The sequence below is a fragment of the Diabrotica undecimpunctata genome, chromosome 3 (assembly GCF_040954645.1).
Source record: "Diabrotica undecimpunctata isolate CICGRU chromosome 3, icDiaUnde3, whole genome shotgun sequence".
Classification (NCBI taxonomy): domain Eukaryota; kingdom Metazoa; phylum Arthropoda; class Insecta; order Coleoptera; family Chrysomelidae; genus Diabrotica; species Diabrotica undecimpunctata.
Window position 1 is genome coordinate 70,313,122 of NC_092805.1, and position 23,652 is coordinate 70,336,773.

General features: G+C 31.4%; 1 protein-coding gene across 1 annotated transcript in view; it reads right to left on the reverse strand.

Annotated features, from left to right (window-relative positions):
- Window positions 1-23,052, reverse strand: part of LOC140435635 (facilitated trehalose transporter Tret1-like) — a 252,331-nt gene extending 229,279 nt beyond the window's left edge. Inside the window, exon 1 of the mRNA XM_072524366.1 lies at window positions 22,936-23,052. Coding sequence (XP_072380467.1) covers window positions 22,936-22,943 — 8 coding nt within the window. The 5' untranslated portion in view covers window positions 22,944-23,052. The remainder of the gene's footprint in view (window positions 1-22,935) is intronic.
- Window positions 23,053-23,652: the final 600 nt, after the last annotated feature.

Sequence of the window (23,652 nt, forward strand, 5' to 3'; positions counted from 1 at the left end):
AAATAAGCTGTAAGTGTTTGTACAATTGAATTTTATATCTGTGAAGGATCGTTTCGACATCATGGTCATTAGCATTCAAATTTAAGAACTGAGGTTTTGTTAGGCTAATCAAAAGTTTAAAGTTTTGTTATTTCTTTGTTTCAAGTAAAGAAAATTTTAAGTAAAATTGGCTTTTCACGTAATATAAATGTATGTAGCTTTATAATCTTATTATTATAAAAATTTGATTTATTTTCTTGTATGCTGATTGATAAGATAACGACAGAATTTAATAATTGTTTTATTCATTCATATAAAATAAAGAAACGTAAATCTTTGTAATATAATATATTTGTATTCTTATCCTTTCTTCTCCTCTCCCGATAAAAGACAACTAGAAAATCTTTTGAATCCATCGAACACAGGTAATGTAAGGATTATTTTACTTTTGATAACAAATAAGTTATAATTCTTTTTTATTGGCTCAATAAACTAAGATTAAAGTCAAAATAAACAATCATAACAATATATATACATATATATATATATATATATATATATATATATATATATATATATATATATATATATATATATATATATATATATTATATAGGGGAGACTTGTCCAGTATCGAACAACTAAAGCTTTTTAAAAATAATTTTTGTTTGGAAACCCTATTTGGAAAGCAATATTTTAAAAGTTAACATATTCATTGTTTATTATACAAAATATTCTCAAAATTCCGTGGTTAAACATATCAAATTAACAAATAAAAAAAGTTTATTTTTTGCTGTGCTACAGAAACACTTCCTCAGTACCAGGCACATTAACACGTTAGACGCCATGAGAAGCAAGTGTGCATCTCAGTCACCGAGCTTGACCGACGCCATGAGAAGCACCTTTGCATCTCATACCATTAGTGTATTTCAGGCTACGTGGTACATCCGAGCTTCACAGTACCCATTCATTTATTTGGAATACAGTTTCTCAGTGGCCTGGTTAACTCTTTTATATATTTAGCCTGTATTTTTAGGATACTAGTGTCTAGCAATAAAACAATATGTTATTATGTAGCTTGAAACTCAGTTTTATTTATTTATAAGGTAAACAACTATTTTTAATGCAAAAGATCAGTAAATGTACGTTAAAAATTAGCAATACATGTTTCTAGTTAAGAAATAAATGAAAAAAATAATATTTCAAATGTCTATAGATTACATGAATGAACCTCGCAAAAACATGTCATACAATAAAATTTATTGCACTGAATGCACCTGAAACGAGAAAAGGGAGTTTTAGTCTGTGCAAATTTTCTACCATTATCTGCTGAATTTTTTGCGTAACATGTGACACATCTTCTTCTGGTCGAACTTTGCATTTCCTCCATATCGTGACCTTCACGAGCATGTGGCATATATTGCTCTGGATTAATTAGTCTAGTAAAATCTACCAGTTGACAACGTTACTGTTGGTTACTTTTTGGTAAATTATATAGGCATTGACAATAGCTGACCCTAGAAGAAGTTCAATTGCTATTTTACGATACCATTTCACTAATTTTCGTAATGCTGTAGAGTAAGACTTTAGTTGGTGGGATATATCTATAAATCCTTTGCTCTTATTGTAGTCGACAACAGAAACTGGCTTTTCAACAACTCCTCCCCTGTGATGGACATCTAGCATTTCAGAAGTATGCTTTTTACTCAGCATAAGCACTTCGCGTTTGTCCTTCCACTTAGTTACTACTACACCTGTGTTACTTTCCATCCCAATAATCTCCCCTTTCTTTAATTTTACACCTGTCACTTCTTTAGGATTAAGTTTCCTGTTTTGCCTCAAAGTTCCCACCAAATTTGTATTTTTGTTTAGCAACCTATGTGCTAATGTAACGCTAGTATAAAAATTGTCTGTGTATATAGTACGTCCAACATCTAATAAGTTATTAGCTAAACTAAACACAACACTATCCGGAACTGACATATTTTCAGTTTTATCGTTACCACAATAAATTTGTAGATCATAAGTATAACCTCCATCCAAACAGAGTTTGTATATTTTCACCCCGAATTTATGTCTCTTGTTTTTAATATACTGTCGAAATCACAGTCGTCCCCTAAAGGGAACTACAGTTTCATCAATGCAGAGTTCTTCCCCTGGCACTACCACTCTCTGTAAATTTGATACCAATTTCTCCAATAGGGGTGATAGTTTATATAGTCGAAGTCCTTTATTAATATTTTCATTGTCACTAAAATGTAAATTGGCAAGTAATAATTCAAACCGATTACGCGACATAAGACACTTTACTTTGCTTTCGTATAATGGATTTTTGACCAATATGAACACAATTTTGGCATTCTTTGCAATCCCATCCACACAAGAATCGCCAAAAAGTCTTTATTTCTTCGGTATTTGTATCTACCCACTTATGAATTCTAGCTTTTGGACCGTAACCACCTTTATTCATCTTTTGATGTGCATATCGATTAGTTTCTTGCACAATCCAATCAATAATATCGTTATTTACAAATAGTTGAAAAAAGTCAAGGGGAGTTTTATCATACATCTCAAAAAACTCGGCTTTGATACCCGAGTCTTGAACACTGAATGTAATGTTTTTCAAGTTCTGACCATCTACCATGTTTCATAACAAGGGCTGGTTATGATCAATCACAATGTCATCGTCTTCTGAAGAGTTTTCATCATCTGGCAGTCGATATTGGGAAATAACATTGTCAATGGTATCGTCTACTGTTCTTAAGTTTTGCGATGTTGAAGGTAAATCTTGTAAATTGAATTGCATTTTTTGTCTCTTGCTCTCCGGAACACCTTGATTTGACGAAGAACTACTTATATCGTCATCACGATCTAATTCAAAATTTTTATCACGAACACTGTCATCACTCTCCTCGTCTGAAAAAAACTCTTCCACTAGCTTTTGCAAACGCTTTTGCTCCATTTCATATGACATATTGAAAACTGATAATACACACTACAACCTCGCCTACCGACAACCAACTAATAACTAACACGAAATGCATTTGTCTAGCAAATGTAACGTATAAAATAAACAAGTTACGACTGGTTTATTCTTGCCTTATACGAGAAGCAAGTGTGCATCACATGGCTCCAGGAATCCAAAAGTTATTTGTGGCCACGAGATGCACACATGCTTCTCACTTAAAATAATTCTAAACAACAATAAAAATGTAAGATTTTGTACTTAAACTAAAGTATAACTATTTAAAATGCATACACTAATACTGTAAATGTATTTAATAGTTTGGCCCACACAACTTTTTTTTTAATATGCATTGTGGCGTTTAAGGTGTTAAAAACACGTTAATCGCATGGGTAGCATAATAAAATACATTTTTTTAAATATTGAGTTATGTAAATATTTTAAAATTTTATTTGCTTGCAAAGTTTCATGTTGTACATTTTTCACCCTTATAAAATTAATTTACTGATAAAGTTGATTTTCTGAGCATGCTACGTGCGACCATTCCTTGCATGTAGTGCTCTGTACACAAGTTTAATTTGTAGTTTTTCAGAAGATGAGACACTCGATAGTTTCTTTTTATTTTGTGTTGATTTCTAAACTTCCACTACTTGGTATCGTTGACGTGAAACGTTGTCTATTTACATTAAGACTCTTCTTTTGTTTTTCTTTTGTTTAAGCTGTTTGGTTTGGTTTTTTTCTGAATGCTGGCATTTTTCTTTAGGGAGGCATAAGGAGATCCAGTTAAAATCTTACTCTTTTTACTTCGTCTCCTTCTTTGAATCATTTTCTTCCTAGCCTCGTTTGTCAAGGTCAGGTTAAACTTTGTCCGTCACAATTTAAATAAGGAAGGTATGGGGCTCTGAAGTCCATCGTAGGATTTGGAAGTGCTGGCGTAGAACTACTTGATGCCGAAGATGGCAGGGCGGAAAATTGCAACTGTGGAACGGTTTTTTAGAAGAGATGGATAAAGTTGCATCAAACCTATCTGTTACAGAAAATGGTGGTACAGATAAACGCGTTGTTATGCAGAAGATCTATTGACTTCATTGTCTTTAGAAAAGTGAGCTGCAGCTAGATAGTCTAGATCTATAAAATGGTCTTCTACGGTGGCTACAAACCAGTACAGACAATCCCAGACTTTGCAAGCTTCATCCTAAAAATAGTTTGAAAACCTGTTTTAACCCATCCAGCAATATCGCTTTGGGTTATTTTAAGCGAACAGTATTAGTTCATCCACTATGCACAAGCCCCATTGTACGCAGCCTTGACGGGTCTCATTATTGCTCGGTTAAGAGGCTGAAGTTTGTGGATAGTGTGAGGGGTAGACCTATCATATAATCATTGTGTCTATCGAATAAATAATTACTTGTAGTTGTAGGAACTGTGGCCATCAAGTATCAAAAGAGCCGGAATTTCCTTAGCATTTACTCTATCAACAAACATTTTTAACCAAAGCAAAAATGTATTGGCAGTGATGCAGTCACTTTATTCATGAGCAAAAATACTCCTCTCAAACATAAATGTTTGGCCCGGTTCAAAATAATTTACAGTTACATCCTGTATATATATATATATATATATATATATATATATATATATATATATATATATATATATTAAGAAAGAAAAAAAAATAATTTTATTCAAAAAAAGGCAGATATTGAGCAGTTTTTGTTAAATCTTGTCCAAGTACTTTCGCTCCTAGATCATCTTCAGGGTCATCTGAAATAAGCATAAGCCAAGAAACGTTTTTTCAACTAAAGAAAAATTAATTAACTTCGAAAAAACTCAAACTTGATGGTTGATAAAAAAATTTTATGTAATAAAACGTGTTAGTCTTACTTCGTCAAAATTAGGCTATCCAACATATATATGTAGAATATCATAAACATTACCACAACACAACACAAGGACAAATAGTTTAAAATTATTAAAATCGACGAAGCTACATATTGGGTGGCATCAGGAGAGAGAATGGCTCCTGGCCTTAACGGAAATGTTCAAGTGACATCTGAAATATGACAACTTGGATAAGCAGTCACAATCATGGTAATGTGATATGCACATTTCAACATTCTATGAAACTGAGCATTGACCAAAGGTCCAACTGACACTAGTATATGAAATTAACTGATAAAATATGAAATTATATAAATTACTTTATGTCGATTGCATAATCCAGATCTCACACTCAACCCTGTAAGTAATAGTTAGGGTGTAGGGTAAAATTATATTTTTTGATTTTTTGAGTAGGTATGTCTGTATATGCTAATGAGTAGTCTGGTATAACTTTATTCTTCCAAATTTGGAAGTTTATTTAACTTATTTAAACTTCTTAATACTATGTTATTTTTTTCAGACATTTGTTTCAATATGTATTTATGAGCCAATAATTTTCTTCTTAATTTTAGTGTAGATACTGATTATTCCGCTTGTATTATTAAAATTGGTGTAGAACGTAGACAACCTGTTTTAATCCTTAAGGCCACATTTTGTACTTGTTCCAACTTCATTATTAGGCTTTTACTGCAATGGTTTAAAAGATTGGCATAATCTAAATGAGATCTTAGTATCCCTTTTTTATAAGCTTAAAAGAATATTTGGGTCAGCTCCCTATTTTGTACCACAAATTGCTCTCATAACATTAATTCCTTTGTTTGCGTTAGCTATCATATCATTTATTTAAATTGTCATATTCAAGTTATACTGTAGATGGAACCCCAGATACTTTATTTCATTTTTCCATTCAGATTTTCATGTTTTGGTAGATAAGGTGGAAGAAGTTATAAGCGTGACCTCTTTTTCTAAATATTATTGCTTTTGATTTATGTGCTGAGATTTTAAAGTTGCGTGTTTCAAACCACTCCTGTAATTTTTGTGAATAAGTACTTAATGAATTAATTAATATATATATATATATATATATATATATATATATATATATATATATATATATATATATATATATATATTTATATCTGACCCTTGTAGCAGACTTAATAAATTATCTGCCTATTGGAAGCACTCCATTTTAGGTTTGATTAAATCATGTAAGAACCTTTTGTACAAATAAAACAATATTGGACTGAGGGGTGACCCTTGTTTCAATCCAGTTAATGCTTGGATTGGGCCTAATATACTGTTTGATTTATCTTTGATATAAATATTTCTACTGAGCAAGAATTGCATGATTGCCAAGTTTGCATAGGTTGTTGGAATGCCACACTTTATTAGATATTTATATAGAAAAACTCCCAGCAGAACTCCCACCTTCATCCTACCCTCCACCAACTCGCACTGGCCAGCGCAGTAGAGTAGGGCTAAAATCCAAGCATGCTTAACACGATAAAAACACGGCCCTCAGTCCCCGGCAGTGAGCTGATCCTTGGTCAAGATAGCGATCAAGAAAGACAGCAAACAGAGGGTGCGAAGAATCCCCGGGTCAGATCAGGCTACCACTGACGACGACAAATGTATATCGCCACGTACAATGTAAGAACATTGTCATCTGAAGAAAAATTACTGGAATTAGAAGAAGAGTTAAAACACATAAAATGGGACGTTATGGGTCTCTGTGAAGTAAGACGCGAAGAAGAAGACTGTATAACTCTTAAACCACTAAATTAACTTTTCTATATGGGAAACAAAGAAAAATAGGAGGAGTTGGACTTCTTATACATAAGAGACACACTAAAAATATCCAACAACTTCAAGGTATCAACCCAAGATACTCCGCATACTGAAGCTTAACAAAAAAACCAGCCTTAAACTAATTCAAGCCTATGCACCTACATCTACACACTCGGACGAGGAAGTGGAAACCTTTTATGAAGACCTAGAAAATGAAGTAAAACTGGCACCTACTACACACAACCTAGTAATGGGCGACTTTAATGCTAAGTTGAGATGTAAACTGGACGGGACCGAAGTTGCAATAGGTCCCTACGGATTCGGATAAAGCAATGAAAGAGGCGAAATGTTTTTGTGTTTCTTGGTACGAAATGGCCTCTTTGCAATGAATAGCTTTTTCAAAAAAAGTCCCCAAAGAAAATGGACCTGGTCAAGTCCAGATGGGGTTACCAAAAATGATATTGATTTTGTCTTAACCAACAACAAAGACATAGAATGGTAAGAGCGAAGATCGTGTTAAATCTCCAAAAACAAAGATACAAAATGATAACAAAAACACACCCAATAGGATGGAATTCAATCGAAAACACCATGTCCTTTGAAGGGGAAATTCTGATATCTCTAGAGACAACAAATATAGACGTTATGGATGTCGAAACCTTAAATGATAATTTAATAACAGTTATTAAGAACGCAGAGAAAAGTGCAATAAAAATCCTAGGAGAGATAAGGAGAAAAAAATCAGTCAAGAGACAAAAAGACTTATGGAGACACGAAGAGAACTTAAGAACCAAAACGATAGGAATGCACGCGTACTACAACAACTTAATAAAGCAGTGAGAAAGGATGTACGACAATATAACACAAAAAAGATTACAACGGTTGTCAAGGAAAATAAAAGTTTAAAGTTGCTGAAGAGTTGTCAAGCTCTAGGTAAGAAGAATATTGTTAAGCTCGCAGATCGAAATGGAAAAGTGATAACAGATAAAGATAATATAATTAAGGTAGTTGAAGAATTTTACACAGAATTATATAGAGACAGGGGCAAGAAAGATGGCAAGAAGTTGAGAAAAGTCCAGAATGTGGGTTCAGAGGATATCCCAGGAAATAACAATCGAAGAAGTCTCAAAGTCAATAAATCGAATGAAAAACAATAAAGCAGCTGGTGATTAAATCGTTATTGAGGCAGTTAAAGTAGGAGGAAAGAAAGTATTGAAAACATTGACACAATTATATAACTTATGCCTTTCAAAAGAGGTTACACCATCTCAGTGGAATAAAGCTGTTATAGTAGTCATGCACAAAAAGGGAGATATACCAGAGCTAAAGAACTATAGACCTATTAGCTTGTTATCTCACGTTTATAAGTTGTTTATAAAGATAATAATAGATTGACATTAAAACTAGACTTCTATCAACCTTGCGAGCAAGAAGGATTTAGAGCTGGATACGGAACAAATGATCATTTGCAAACCATTAAGTTGTTAATTGAAAAAACCATTAAATATAATAGACCCCTGATACTTGTCTTTGTCGACTTTGAAAAAGCATTTGATACGGTCAATCAAAGTAAAATGCTCCAAGCTCTAACACAAGGTAGAATAGATCACCGATACATATCCCTCATCAGATACATCTATCAGCATGCTACGGCCTGTGCAAGACTTAATGAAGATACTGGGATCTTTCGTATTAAAAGAAGCGTTCGGCAAGGAGACAACATGTCTCCTAAATTATTTACAACTTTGCTAGAATACGCTTGTAAAACAATAGATTGGAACGAAAAGGGCATCAATGTAGATGGAAAATTTTTAAATAACCTTAAATTTGCAGATAATATCTTGTTTTTATTATAGAAAGCTTTGATCAGGCACAGATAATGCTCCAAGAATTCCGTGCTGCCATAAAAAGAGTTGGTCTTAAAATAAATTTTTCAAAAACACAATTTATGACAAATCTAGTCCACAACAAAAACATCTCAGTAGAAGACAAAGATATTGAGCCAGGTGACTCCTATAAATACTTGGGCCATGAGATCAGAATAAGTCGAGACAACCAAACAATCGAGCTGAAAAGAAGAATAAACGTCGCTTGGGCTGTATTTGGAAGGATGAAGGATATTTTTATGTCTAAGATTCCAATGTGCCTGAAAAGAAAAGTATTTAATCAGTGTATTTTGCCAGTGATGACCTACGGCGCAGAAACCCCAACACTCACAAAAACAACAGTGAGTAAACTACAAGTTGCGGAAAGGGCAATGGAGAGAATAATGTTAGGGAATTCTCTACGTGATAGAATACCCAATGCTACTATACGCAAAAGATCAGGAGTAGCAGACGTTATTGAAAGGATAACAACACTAAAGTGGAACTGGGCAGGTCATGTAGCAAGATCAGTTGATGACCGGTGGACAAAAAGAATTTTGGAACCTTCTTCTTTCAGTACCCTATCCGATTATCGAACGTTGGCGATCATATTAGCAATAATAACTTTGTTTACGGCGGCTCTAAATAAATTAGCGGTGGTCTCTTGATACCATTCCTGGAGATTTTGGAGCCAGGATGTTCTTCGTCGGCCTGGGCCTCTCCTTCTGGCGATCTTACCCTGTATTATGAGGTGTAGAAGGTTATACCTCTCTGGATGTCTCATTACATAACCGAAATATTGTAACTTTCGAATTTTTATCGTTTTTGTTATTTCTGTGCTCCTTTTCATTCGATGTAAAACTATTTCATTTCTTATTCGATCAACCAAACTTATCCGCAATACTCGTCGATAAATCCACATCTCAAAGGCCTCTAATTTTTTCATTAATGTCTCTGTAGGGGTCCAGCTCTCCATACCATACAGCAATCTGGAGAATATGTAGCAGCGTATTAATCTGACTTTAAGGTTTAACGTAATATCTCTATTAATTAGAATTTTCTTTAATTTATAGAAGGCGGCTCTGGCTTTTTCAATGCGTATTCTTATTTCTTTATTTATATCCCAGTTATCGTTAACGTTTGCACCCAAATAGGTAATATTGTGGACTATTTCTAACTCTATTCCATACGCTCTGATGTTCGTTGGTTGTTATTCCGTTTTGCTGACAACCATAAGTTTTGTCTTACAAGTATTAAGTTTTATCCCATATTTATTACATGCTTTGGTTACCCTGTTTATAAGTCGTTGCAGGTCTTCTTCATTGGAGGCAATAAGTACCGTGTCGTCTGCATATCTGAGATTGTTGACATTAATTCTATTAATTTTAATGCATGTATCTTCAACTAAGGCTTCTTTGAAAATAAGTTGGAATGGAGACCCTGAATACAAGCTAACAGAAATAGAGGTAGACCCCCAACGAGATGGACAGATGACATAAAAAGAGTGACTACAAATTGGATTCAGATGGCGCAAAATCAGACTAAGTGAAAAAGCATGCGAGAGGTATATGTTCAGCAGTGGACGTTAGAGGCTAGTTGATGATTATGATGATGATATAGCAAAAACCTATTGGCAGTATCATATGCCCTACTAATATCCAAAAAAATTGCGATTGTATTTAAATTTTTACTAAATCCTGTTCTAATATAATTTATTGTTAAAGCTAAATTATCGTTCATCTTTAATTTATTCTAACTCGTAACTGCTTTGGGTTCAATATAAAATTTTTTTCAAATATTTGTTCATGACTCTAGAGCTATATTTCTATAGTTATCTGTACATAATGGATTTTTATAGTGTTTTAAGAAAGGAATAACAAAGGTATTTTTCCATTCTTGTGGAAAGCCAGCTTTTTGTTAATTATTTTATTAAATATTATTGACTGTGATTCATTTGCCACCTGAGGAAGTCTGCCAATCATACTATATATAATTAGATCTAAACCAGTAACCTTATGCTTTTTTTAGGACACTTATTATTTCCTCTCTAAAAATGTCCTCCACATCCTTATTGGATTGGATAACAGTAATTTCTGGATCTGTTATGTCAATTCCCAATTTATCTAATATTTCCAAAGCTATGCGTTTGCTGGGAAGAGTGGCGGGAAATATTGCATTTTGATATGTGGAGAACTGTTTAACAGTTCGCCATATTTCTGCTAGAGGAGTTGTAACACTGTCGTGCTACAATAATATATACAAGGCCAGAATCGCTCGTTGTCGAAGAGTGTTGGGTGGGGTTTTCTTAAACATATAGAAACTATATCGTATTTTAAATCCAAGCACAATTAGATAATATGAAATTATAATTTATTATTGGACGCCACCCCTGGTTTATCCTCGAAGGGGAAGAGCAAAAAAAATTAAGATTTATTGAAAGTTTACAAGAAAACTATTCTTTATTATTTCTTAGTAATGAACAAAAAGAAAACATTAATAGTTACGTCATCCCAAAGGGATACCAAAATATTATTTTATGTTTACTTTACCATAAACAAAAAAGCTTTGTATCGTATTAAATTAAGAATTAGTTATAAAGTAAATGAATATATATGTATATTAACCCCAAATTATATATTGAATTGAATAATGAAGAAAATAAACCTTTAAATAAAATTAGAACACTTCACTATAATTTAATTTTTTTGAGTTCATAATCATTTCCGTTGTCTTGAAAGTAGGTATAATAAAAATTGGTACAACCTTAATCTGCTCTGTTTCTTTTCTTATTTAATCAGTCACCAAATAAACCATTGATTCGGCTACATCCGATATCAATCCACCACCATCCTAGATAAGAGGGGTTAGGTATTCCATAAAAAGATACCGCTACTGGGTCATGATCTGGAATAACTCCATACCAATACTATCTTGCGACAAGTATTAATAATAAGTCAGCATTATAGCCTCTACAATAAGGGTCTAAAAAAATAAATATCTATCTGAAATATGGACAAGAAAAGGATTTCTAAGCTCACCTCTAAATGGGACCCACTTTGGAAACACGTCTTAACGGTTGGACGTTCTTAACAGGAAAGAGGGGGACGCTATTCTTGCGCTCTCTGAAATTGAGCGTGAGTGACACGTTGATGAATAGGCTCATCTACCGGATATATTTGGGAATTACAGAAGAATCCTTGAGTTGGCTACAGGTAGGTACTTGACAGATAGATGGGGTTAGAAGTTTTATTTAAAAAAAAATAATCGAAATTTATAATGAGTTTCTTTTAAATCTTTTGAAACGGTTACAGAGTGTCCCTGTTAAATCCGTTACAAAAGCATCTAAAACTATTTCTTTTTTTATTTTTAAATATTTTTTTACTATAGGAAAAGATTTTTTTTTTTTGATTTCGATATAATTATCTGTACTTGCTTCTTCTTTGTATTTTTTCAATTTCTCTTTGCTCATTTGAATTAGGTTTGAGCATTCCTTGTCCCACCACGGAGGACTTTTCTTTTTTTCCTGTGAGCTTTTTATATCCAAGAAGGGTATTTCTTCATCATTCACCTTCTCCATAATTTGTGTAAAGGTGCTATATTCTTTACACCCACTTTTCATTAATTCTTCTATTTTTAAACAGTATTTTTCCCAATTGACATTTTTAATGTTTCTTTTGTAACTTTTTTGGATAGATGTATGTTGAATTTGTATTAGAATTTTACACATCGTTGAGAAATGATCACTTCCACCCGAGTCCTCTTATACATCCCATTGACATCTGTTTGCTATTTCCGAGGAGATTAGTGTTAGATCTACCGCTGAAGCATTCTGACCTGGGAGTGTAATCCGTGTGGATCTTCCATCATTGCAACAAACTAGATCCAAATCCTCTAGAGAGTTACCTGACTTTTCCAAAGTGCATTATGTACATTCAGTATAATTTTATTGCCTCTGATTTTATCTATTCGCCCAACCCATCCATTTAAATCTATTTTTGCCCCAGAATCAATATAAATATTAATGATTGTAATATCCTAATCTATTATTTTAACTGGTAAAATTTAAATTTTACCGTTATTATATAATAGTATATATATAGTAGTATACACTATTTTATGATCCAAACTATTATCAACAGCAGTAGCAATGCCACCATAACCATCTAATCTATCCAATCGATGAATTTCATACCCTGTTTCGTTTACTAATATTACTTAAGGGTAATAATCTTGTATAAAAATCTTTAAACTATTATAATTACTGTTTAAACTTTTTATGTTCCATTGTAGAATTTATGGATTCTTGGGATCCATCTAGATCTAGTAATTTTCTGTTTGTTGATGTTTCATGTGTAATTAGCTTATTCAAGTAGGTAATTAGGTCTTCCTTATGTCTCTTATTCAGCTTTGTTAATATTTCGCTCAATGTTTTTTCAGTTTTCCTCTCTAGTTATTCCGTACGTGAACATACAGGGATAGGAATTTTGGAACTTACTGAGAAGGGTCCCTCTTCAAATCTCCCATTTGGGGATATAGTTTTGATTATGAAGCTCTTTGTCATAAGTTTTATTTGTTTCATTTATTTTTCTTTTATTTTTGTTTCCGTTATTTTCTGTTTTTTTGGTAAACCACTGTTCTGGGTTATTTCGAATATTTTCTATCCAACGCTCATTAATTGGAATTCTATCTATTATATTAGTGTTGACAAACCAGTGTTGACATATGTATCGGAGACATGGACCATTTCCAAGGCAGATAAAAACCTCCTGCTTATATTTGGTGTTTGGAGAAGAAGGTACAACTACGAGATATATCACAGATATAAACATATATTTGGTGGTAAAGACGCAGTATCTCTTATAAAAATAGGAAGACTAAGATGGACAGGACATCTGGCAAGATCACAGCACAACAATCCTCCTAGAAGAATCCTTATGTCACAACCTGTGGGAAGTAGAAGTAGGGGTAGGCCAAAACTCAGATGGAGGGATGGTGTAGATGAGGATGGTAGAAAAATAGGCGCAGCAAACTGGCAACAGTTGTCAATGGATAGAACTGACTGGCGTAATAGACTTAAGAAGGTCGAGACTTTTTTATAGGGCTGTAGCACAAATGATGATGATGATCTGTTATATTAACTTGATTTAATAGAAGTGGAAATTCGTCCTGACTTACTCTAAATGTAAAATAGAGATTATCTAAAGACATAACGGCTTTAATATTCTGTTGTCTAACATATTCCGGACACTCTTTAAAAGTACTTACATGAAAATTACAATTACAATGGTAGCATTAAACCACCCGAATCATATATGGCTTTACCCTAAAGGGAAAAAAACCTCTTTAGGAATTTGTTTTCCGGAAAAGGATTTATATATTTACCTGAATCGTATTATGATTTTCTTTTGAAACGTCTTACCTCCAGAATTTTAATATTTACTGAGGATATATCCGAAAACCCAATTAATTCAATATCAGAAATACTTGCATCAACATTATTTACTACAGCCCTACAAGTTACTTTATTAGCAGGAGTAAAGAGTTTATATCCATAATTTTTAACCTCTATATTATTTAAAACGAATTTATCAGCCCATTCCCATGTCTTAAAAACAACACTTATTCGGTTTTTACCTTTTTTTATTAATTTTTTGTACATTCTCAATTGTCTTATCATGTATATATTTAGCTCTTTAAAAAACTAGAATTTCTGACGTTATTGTTTTTTGATTCCATATAGACCTCGAATGGGCCAGTGTCGGTATACTGATAATAATATTGTTTTTGGTCTTTTTTACTATCGTGTTGATTAGTCGTCTCCGAATTACCATTATTTTCAAAAAATATTTTATCTATTTATATTGCATTCTAAATCTAAATTATCTATCTAACTTGTTGTCATCTTAACACTAGGGGCCCCTGTGCTCTCCCCCATTATTAAGACTGTTTAAACTTTGTTTTTTTTTCAACTGATTATATACAATCAAAATTACTTATACACAACTAAAAGTTAAATTCAAATTTATAAAGATAGGAAGTTAGTTACCGCGATTCAGTTTTGTCTTTTTTCCCACCTGCGTTTTGAATTGTAATTCACTTCTGCACAGAACTATTATAATACAACCTTTCTCCACAAAGCCAATCACCAAATTTCTAGTTAAAACCTTGTACTGACGGCGCTATTAGCGGTATTGCTCTATTCCGCATAAAAAACCTCTCATATCGTTTTATTCAACGTTAAAAACCATGTATCTGCTGAGCATAATTTATTGAAAAATAAAATTTAAATAATTTAAAATCACATCAATTTTTAATGGCATACTTCAATAATTATAAATATTAAAGTTTCATTGCTTTATAATTTTCTGCATTCCGACAATATTGAACAGTTATTGAAATTATAATTGGCATATTAAAGTATTGGAGTAGCAAAACAATTATTTTATTCTATAATTCTTTTTCGAAATGAAACTGAATACTAATGATAACGGACTGTTTTTGATAACTTTCTTTATCAGCTTTAAAGTAGTGGTAAGTTAATTATTTTAATTTCTCCTAGATAAGAAATGCAATTTTGCATTTTTTTTTGTGAGAATTAAAAAACAAATAATGCATCTTTGTTTTTTAGCGGTAATGAGTTTTTAAACTGCACACGTAGAGATAGACAATGACGATAAGACATATTATTTATTTTTCTTTCAATTAAAAATTCAACTTTCAATATACGTAGGTATATGAAGGCAAATTTATAGAGCGCTTGGATTATTTCAGAAATGGTTGTAAAAGTAAAAGTATTGAGTTAGTTATTTCAGGATAATTCTAAAATTTGTTTCATATGTTTTGTGTAATATGGTCAATCTAAAGATGGTATTTTAATTGATGTCAGAGCTTCTTTTTTTCGAAAATATAGGGAACTGTGGTTTTCAAATAGATTATCATGTATATTTTACGATTTTTAGATTACCTAGGTAATGTTAAATATTCTTCATGTAACACTTCTCGCTTTTCTTCAAGTGACATAGCCGCTATCAATGTTGGCTGTTATCATTTAGATTTTATTAAATACTCTGTCAGAAGATTAAAATAAAGTCTCCCTACTACCTAGTCCACTTCTAAATCCAAAAAATGTATGTCATATTTTTGGTTCCAATTTAACATATTCTATTCTACAGTAAACGATTTTAAAAATATTTTTAATATACCTATACCTTAAAAGATTTATGATCGGTGTTCTGAACATTGCTTTATATATATATATATATATATATATATATATATATATATATATATATATATATATATATATATATATATATATATATATATATATATATATATCTATATATCTATATATATATATATATATATATATATATATATATATATATATATATATATATATATATATATTAAAATTAAACATTTTAATTTTTGTAATGATAAAGACTTTTTTAAAGGTATACCGACAGTGATCTATATTCTGAGAAAATATTGGAAATAGTTGTTAATAAATGTTTAAAAAAGTAGGTGTATACCTATTTTCATTTAATTAGTTTGTAACGTTATAAACGTCACATCTTTATTAATTTATATTTAAATAAATATTTTATAATCATTTCTTTATTAACTTATTAATTCCTTAACCTCCAGTTTCTTTTTTTTTACTATTTTTTTCTCAAAAAATACTTGACGCCCTCTCTCTTTTTGTTCGGTAAACTAAATATTCTATTTTGACAGAAGAGCTAATTCCATCATAGACATAATGTTCTATGTCATCTGTGCTATACTTCATTGTAGTCACAACTTTTGTCTCAAGCCTCCACTATTTCACTCAATCAGATTTTCTAACGTGGTTGGATATTTTTTTGTGTATAGTTGAAATTTACAAAAAAAAAGAAATATGAAATAAGGTTCATTTTATGGTCTGCAGAAATCTCTTTGGGTTTATGGGATAATTTATTAAATAAAACGATGGATTGACCACATATGAAACCAACTAAATAAGACTGCAGATGTCTTTAAGACTACTTAAATGGCAAACACCTAAGACCTACCCACATAATCTGGAGGCAACAACATCTTATACAAAAGCAAGCAACCCATCGATGCCATAAGTATCATTTCATTTTATTGTAAAGCTATAGGCAGGGTTTGCTGCTGCAAACTAGGTATCATTATTTTGTTTTACGCTAAATAAATATGATTAGTTAATTCATTGTTTTATTTGTTACCAACTGAATTTTCATTGTTTAATTCATAGTTTAAGACAAGGCGGATTCACACTTGAGAGACTGAGCTAGACCAAGCTTAGACGATAAGCTCCCATAGTTGATTGAGGTATTATTTTATAATAGTATTTTAATTTTCTTTGGTAGTCTTATCGTTACACATTGGCGCCCACGCAACTTGTTTTATTCGAAGATTTGAGCTCTGAATTTTTAGTTTGGTAGCAAATTAAAAAGCATTAATAAATACTATTTTTATATGTTTCAATATATTCATTGTTTGTAGTAAATCTTGATATTTTCCTACTTTTTGTACTTTTTGACTACTTTTTATATATAAATATTAATTTTCACATGTTTTTTATGATGGTATTTTATATTGATTTAAATGGTCTGTTTTTTAACTTAACCAGTTTTTGTGGATAGCTTACTTTAAGTACTTTCTTAATGTTTTTAAATTATTTCTTTCAGATGCTACTTAAACATCTAAAGACAGATTAATTATCATACGAAATTCTTATTGGGGATTTCTCTTTCCCAAGTACAGTAGAGGAAAAACGAAAGATTCTTAATCGACTTCTTTCTCAGGAAGCCAGTAAGCGTAGTTTTCCAGATATTTAGGTCAATTTATCTTTCGATGTTAATTACCAGCAAGCTTTAGCCTCCTATTCTGATCTGTAAGGTCTTATATCTGATTATTCAGGTACAGAATCTGATAGCAGATTCAAAGCATTTAGTTCTCATTTAACTCATTTGTATGGTAGAGTCTCCCGTCTACAGTCAACTTCTGTAGATGAAAAAAAATTGAAAAAAGCTTTCCGCTTTGATTTGTTAAAATTAGAGGCTACTTTGTCTGATATTGTAGACCAACCTGATTTTGTGGACCAATCTGTTGCTTCTACTCCTTATAAAGTAAATCTCAATCATTCTCAATCTTCAACATCACCTGTTAAGTCTGTTCCTGTTTATAAATGGGACCTTAAAAACATTTCTGGTAAAGAACCTCTTATTCCATTTCTGGAACAAATTGAAACTTTAAAGTTCCCTTGGAAGGTTTATTCATCTCTGCAGGAGATTTCTTTAAAGGTGCTGCTTTTACTTGGTGGCATAATAATTTCACAAAAAAATCTTTCAATTTTGGTCTGAATTTGTTGCTTCCTTAACACTTATTTACCACATAACTATGAAAGAAATTTGTGGGAACAAATACGTTCCACAAAACAGTCTTTTAGACGACCGGTCTCTGCATATTTCTTATATAGAGTCTTTGATGCTTCGGTCTTAAAAATCAATTCCTGAATTTGAAAAAGTGGATGAAATTATTAATGGTCTTCTTCCTGCCTATGTCAAGGCTCTTGCTTTCCAGGATGTGCAATCAGTTGCAAACCTTACAAAGTATTGTAAAAAATTTGAATCCTCTCTTACTATTTCGTCTCGCAGCAAATTTTCTGTTGAGTCTCTTTCTTCGTCTGCTACATTTTAGAACTGCAACATGAAAGGCCATACTTTTCAAGTGTGCAATAAACCTAAGAGAAAGTTTTGTTATGGTTGTGGATTTAATAATATTACTACATACGAATATAAGCTATATTCAAAAAAACGGTTTGCGAGGTCAAGCTTCGGCAGACTACATGCCTCAAAGCAGCCAAACGTCTGTCCCAGAAACATCAAGCAAAGGCAAGAACATCCCAAGAAAAACTTTTCGAAAACGTTCAAACAACCAAAGTCAGTGAGTGTTTTTCAGCAACTTATACCTAAAACTGCTTCTCCTTTTATACCTAATTATAATTTATGCACTTTTTTTTCAGTAGAATCTGAAACTTTACCTTCTTGTAGTACTTTTGTTTCTTCTAGTGGTCCTTTAAATTCCAAGGTACTTTTCAATTTTGGTCCATTACTAGATGTTCATACTAATAATAATAGACCATATATTTCTATTTCTCTAGGTAAAGAGACAATTTCTGCACTTCTTGATAGTGGCAGTAATGTCAGTATCAGTGGTTCTCCTTCTTTATTTTTTACTTAAAAAGCTCAATTTAGCACTTAATTATGATGTTTCAGTTCAACTCACTACTGCCGATGGAAACATTTAGAGTACTTTAGGATATGTTTGACTACCTGCTACTTTATTGAGTAAAACTCAATCACTTAAAATGTTAATAGTTCCTTCTACATTACATAAAATGATATTAAGTATGGATTTTATTCATTTGTTTCAACTTTCTTTGGATTTCTTAAATTTTTCATTTAAGGCCACAGATTTATCTACTTGTGTAGTAAATACTATTATCAGTTTTGAAAATTTTTCCGATATTCAGCAATCACAACTCAGTTCTGCTATTAAGTTGTTTAAAGAAATAGGTCCGACAGATTACATTGGTAGAACTCATCTATATACACATCATATATATACTGCCAATGCTAAACCTATTAAACAGAGACAATATCCATTATCTACTGCAAGACAGAAGGTTTTAAGTGCTGAAGTGGATGAAATGCTTAAACTTAAAGTTACACAACCCTTAACTACACCGTGGTCTTCTCCTTTATGGCTTGTGACAAACAAAGATGGTTTACACCGAGTTTGTTTTGATGGTAGGAAACTTAATTCTGTTACAGTTCCTGATAGTTAATTGATGCGTTTAATTGATACAATTATTTCTAAAGTAAGAGCTGCTGTTCATATCTTCTATTGATCTTAAATAGGCTTTTTGTCAAATTCCTTTAGGTAAAGAATCTAAATTAAAAACTGCTTTTTTTGTGCAATGTAGATGTTTATTTTGTTTTAATGTTTTAATTTTCGGTCTTAGTTATAGTGCTCACGCTATGTGTAGAGTCACGGAATTAGTTATAAATCCTTTATTAGAACCTTAAGTTTTCTATTATCTTGATGATATTATCGTTGTAACCCCAGATTTTGATACTTATATCAAAACTCTGAAAATGCTATTTAAACGTTTGAAGTATGCAATTCTCAGTTTTAATTTTAAGAAACGCCAGTTTTGCAGATCGTCACTGCAATTCCTTGGATTTCTTGGATCTGCAAATTCTTGGATCTTGGTAACGTCCAGTCTATTTTGGAATACTCTGTGCCCACAAATACAACCCAAATACGTCGGTTTATTGGCTTAATTGGTTATTATCGTAGGTTCTTAAATAATTTTCTTACTATTTGCACTCCCATTTTTGACTGGCTGAAAGGTAGGAAGAAAGGTCAACCTTATACGTGAAATCCTGAAGGTAATGAAGCTTTTCATAAAATAAAACAGGTTCTTACACCAGCTCCTGTTCTTGCAAGTCCTGATTTTTTCAATAATTTCTATCTTGCTTGTGATGCAAGTGACTCTGGTGTGGGTGGCGTTTTATTTCAAAAAGATAATGGATTAGAACATCGTATTGCTTACTTCAGCAAACCGTTAACAAGAGCTTAGCAAAAGTATACAACTACTGAGAAAAAATGGTTAACAATTTTGTTATCAATTAAAAAATTTAGATGCTATATTGAAGGTAGTGATGATTTTACTGTTATTACAGATCACTCCTCATTACAGTGGTTATATAGCATGAAAAATCCTTCTCCTAGAATTGCCAGATGGATAATGAAACTGTCTTGTCACAAACTTACTGTTGATCATCGTAGTGGTTCTTTAAATGTAGAAGCTGACTCTCTTTCAAGAATTCCTGAAGCATCTTAAGTTTCTCTCTTGAATTTATCTAATTTAAAAACAGAATGCTTGGTATAGGAATATACCATTTAAAAACAGAATGCTTGGTATAGGAACCCTTTTGAGATCTTTTGATACTTTTTCAAAAAGTAAGGCATGGATTTCCTGTCGAAACGTCGAAAAAATATATGAAAATGTCTTAGTATCAATTTATGAACCTAAGCCCAAGAAAATCCACTAAAAAACTATATATTAAGGTTCAAGAACTAAACTCATACTATATATATATATATATATATATATATATATATATATATATATATATATATATATATATATATATATGTTTCGAAAGGTTTCCGCGGTTAGTACAATTAAACCTAGAGCTAAGATTAAAATGATTACATGAATTAATATTAAACCCAACAGTCTTTCGGGTTGAACCGTGTCGATTATTAGGTTTTAGTCTCCCGAAAACCCAGACACTACTACACTGATCACTAATCAATGCATTACTGGTGCTGAGAATAAAGTTTAATATGTATTTCTGTAATAATATTAATCTTAGATCTAGGTTTAATATGACTTTTCAACTTCTAATTTTTGGAAAAAGGGCAAAAACACGTCAATTAGTATTTGAAGGGGGAGACATTATGTCATATTTATGGTTGCTGGAAACTACACCCTCTCACCTCACGTATCATCCCTTTATTTTTTTTTAAATACTTCCCTATTTTGTTATTTTACATTTGTATTCTGCTTTTTTACTGTTTTCAAAAATGTAAAAATGATTAAGCTTGAAGTGATTAGTTTATGAGATAGACAATTTTTTTTACCAAGGTAATATCTCTCCCGCCTTAATTGACTGTAACAAAATAGGTTGTAGCATAATTTAAACTTTTTAAATATTTAACGGTACCTACTATTTGTAGTACCTTTAAAATCCAAGAAACAAAAAACTTCAGATTTTATTAGAGTTTTATCAAAGGTTTTTGATATTATTTGGACATTCAAGAGCGTAGGCGCAAAATTTCGGGCCAATGCTTTTTAAATGCATTCATTTTGTTCGAATCCTGAGAAAACTAACAAATATTTTTGAAACATTTAAACGCAGAATCAGAGATTACATTATTACCGAGGGCCGAAAGTCTCTTAGAATAAACAAAAAGTTTTTTTGTATGAGATATTTGAAATTAAAAATCACACTAAATTTTCTCTTTTTTTTTTTCACCCCTGTAACTTATTAAAATAAATATTATAGAAGTTTTCAGGGACTTTCGGCCCTCAGTAATAATGTATTCTTTCATTCTGCGTTTAAATTTTTCAAAAATACTTAGTAGTTTACTCAGGATTCGAAAAAAATGAATGCATTTAAAAAGCATTGGCCCGAAATTTTGCGCCTACGCTCTTTAGCCGATGAAAATTTGTTATAACTTGTAACAGATTATTTTTATACATGTGCAATTTAATCTCTGAAATGGTTTACAATTTGCAAGAAAGAATCGAAATTGTAGGTTTATACTACAAAAATAATAATTGTGCAAGAGCTGCTGCTAGAATGTGACATGCAACTCATAAGTATGTGATTAAACTGATACAGAAATTTAGAGCAACAGGGTCAGTTTGCAATAAAACACATAACCGACAGGGACTCGTAAATAACGAAGCAATTTAAGTAGCCATTTTAGGGCAATTTAACTTAGAAGCTAAGTAATCACAGTCACTGTCCATGATATCCAGAGCAATCAATGTTTCACTTTATACAGCCTTTCGAGTCCTCCATAAATTTAAGTATTATACATACAAAATTAAATTGGTACAAGAGTTAAATGAAGAAGATTTCAGACAGACATGTTAAGCCATTTCAGAGAAGAATTTCAAAATAGATTGTACAACTGTAGGGAATTGAATGGCAGTCATTTTGAACATTTATTGTAAACGTTTTTGTAGCGAAATTTTCATTCTAAATGTTAGTAATAAAATTATTAAAAAAATATTTTTTTTAATCAGTTTTTCTTGCTTTTGTATTGATTTTCTCATAAACTAATCACTTTAAGCATCATGTGTTATACATTTCTAAAATCAGTACAAAGGAGAGAATTAATATATCAAATAAAAAAGGTAGAAGTAATTTAAATATAATTAAGGGGTGCTACGGGGTTGAGAGTTTGCCTTTTCCTGTCAGCTTAAATATGACATAATGTCTCCCCCTCAAATATTAACTGACGTGCTTTTCGTAAAAATTAGAAGTTTAAAATTATATATATATATATATATATATATATATATATATATATATATATATATATATATAAATATATATATATATATATATATATATATATATATATATATATATATATATATATTATACTCCACAGTTGTCACATATTTTACACTCTCAAAGGCATAAGGGATAAACTCGTGGCTAAACTTCTATTGAAATCCGACGGATTGAGATGTGATTAAGACCTATATTTTCTTTCAACCCACATTTAAAGATTTACAGAACGCAAAATTTGTACGCAGAATATAATATAAAATCAACAATATTTTGTACTCACTCTTTCATGTGGACGGTATATAAACAAAAATAAAGTCACTTTAAACACGTTATAAGTTTTTGTCATAAAATTATTAAAAATACACGCACTAACTTATAATGAAGTCGACATCAGACTGGAGGACTAGTAAATTTTATTGGAGTTTATAGTCGCTTACGAGGGAGTTATGGAAATTTGCATTGTAATGTAATTAACTTATAGTTCTTTTTAAACTTTAGGGTATCGGTATGATGTTTTTTGTAAATTAATATAATAATCAACAATGCTTTGTACTCACTCTTTTCTGTGGATGGAATATAAACAAAAATAAAGTCACTTTTAACACGTTATAAATTTTTGTTATATAAAATTATTAAAACGCACTATCTTATAATGAAGTCAATCTCAGACTGGAGGTCTAGTGAATTTTAAGTTCATAAGGGGGTTATGGAAATTTGCACTTTAATTTAATTAATTTACAGTTTTTTTTAAAACTTTAGGGTATCGGTATGATGTTTTTTGTAAACATATAATTTTAATATGGGAAGAAAACTTACTGCTCGAAAAATTGTCGGAACGAATCGTAACTTAAAGTTTAAAAACGAAATATTACAGATTATGACAACTAGTCATTGCAATACTTAATCTGGTACCTATATAAAACTGTTACAAATATAAGGAGCAAATTAAAAAAAAAATAGAATTTTTACGGATTCTATGAACTTTTTGAGCAAAACT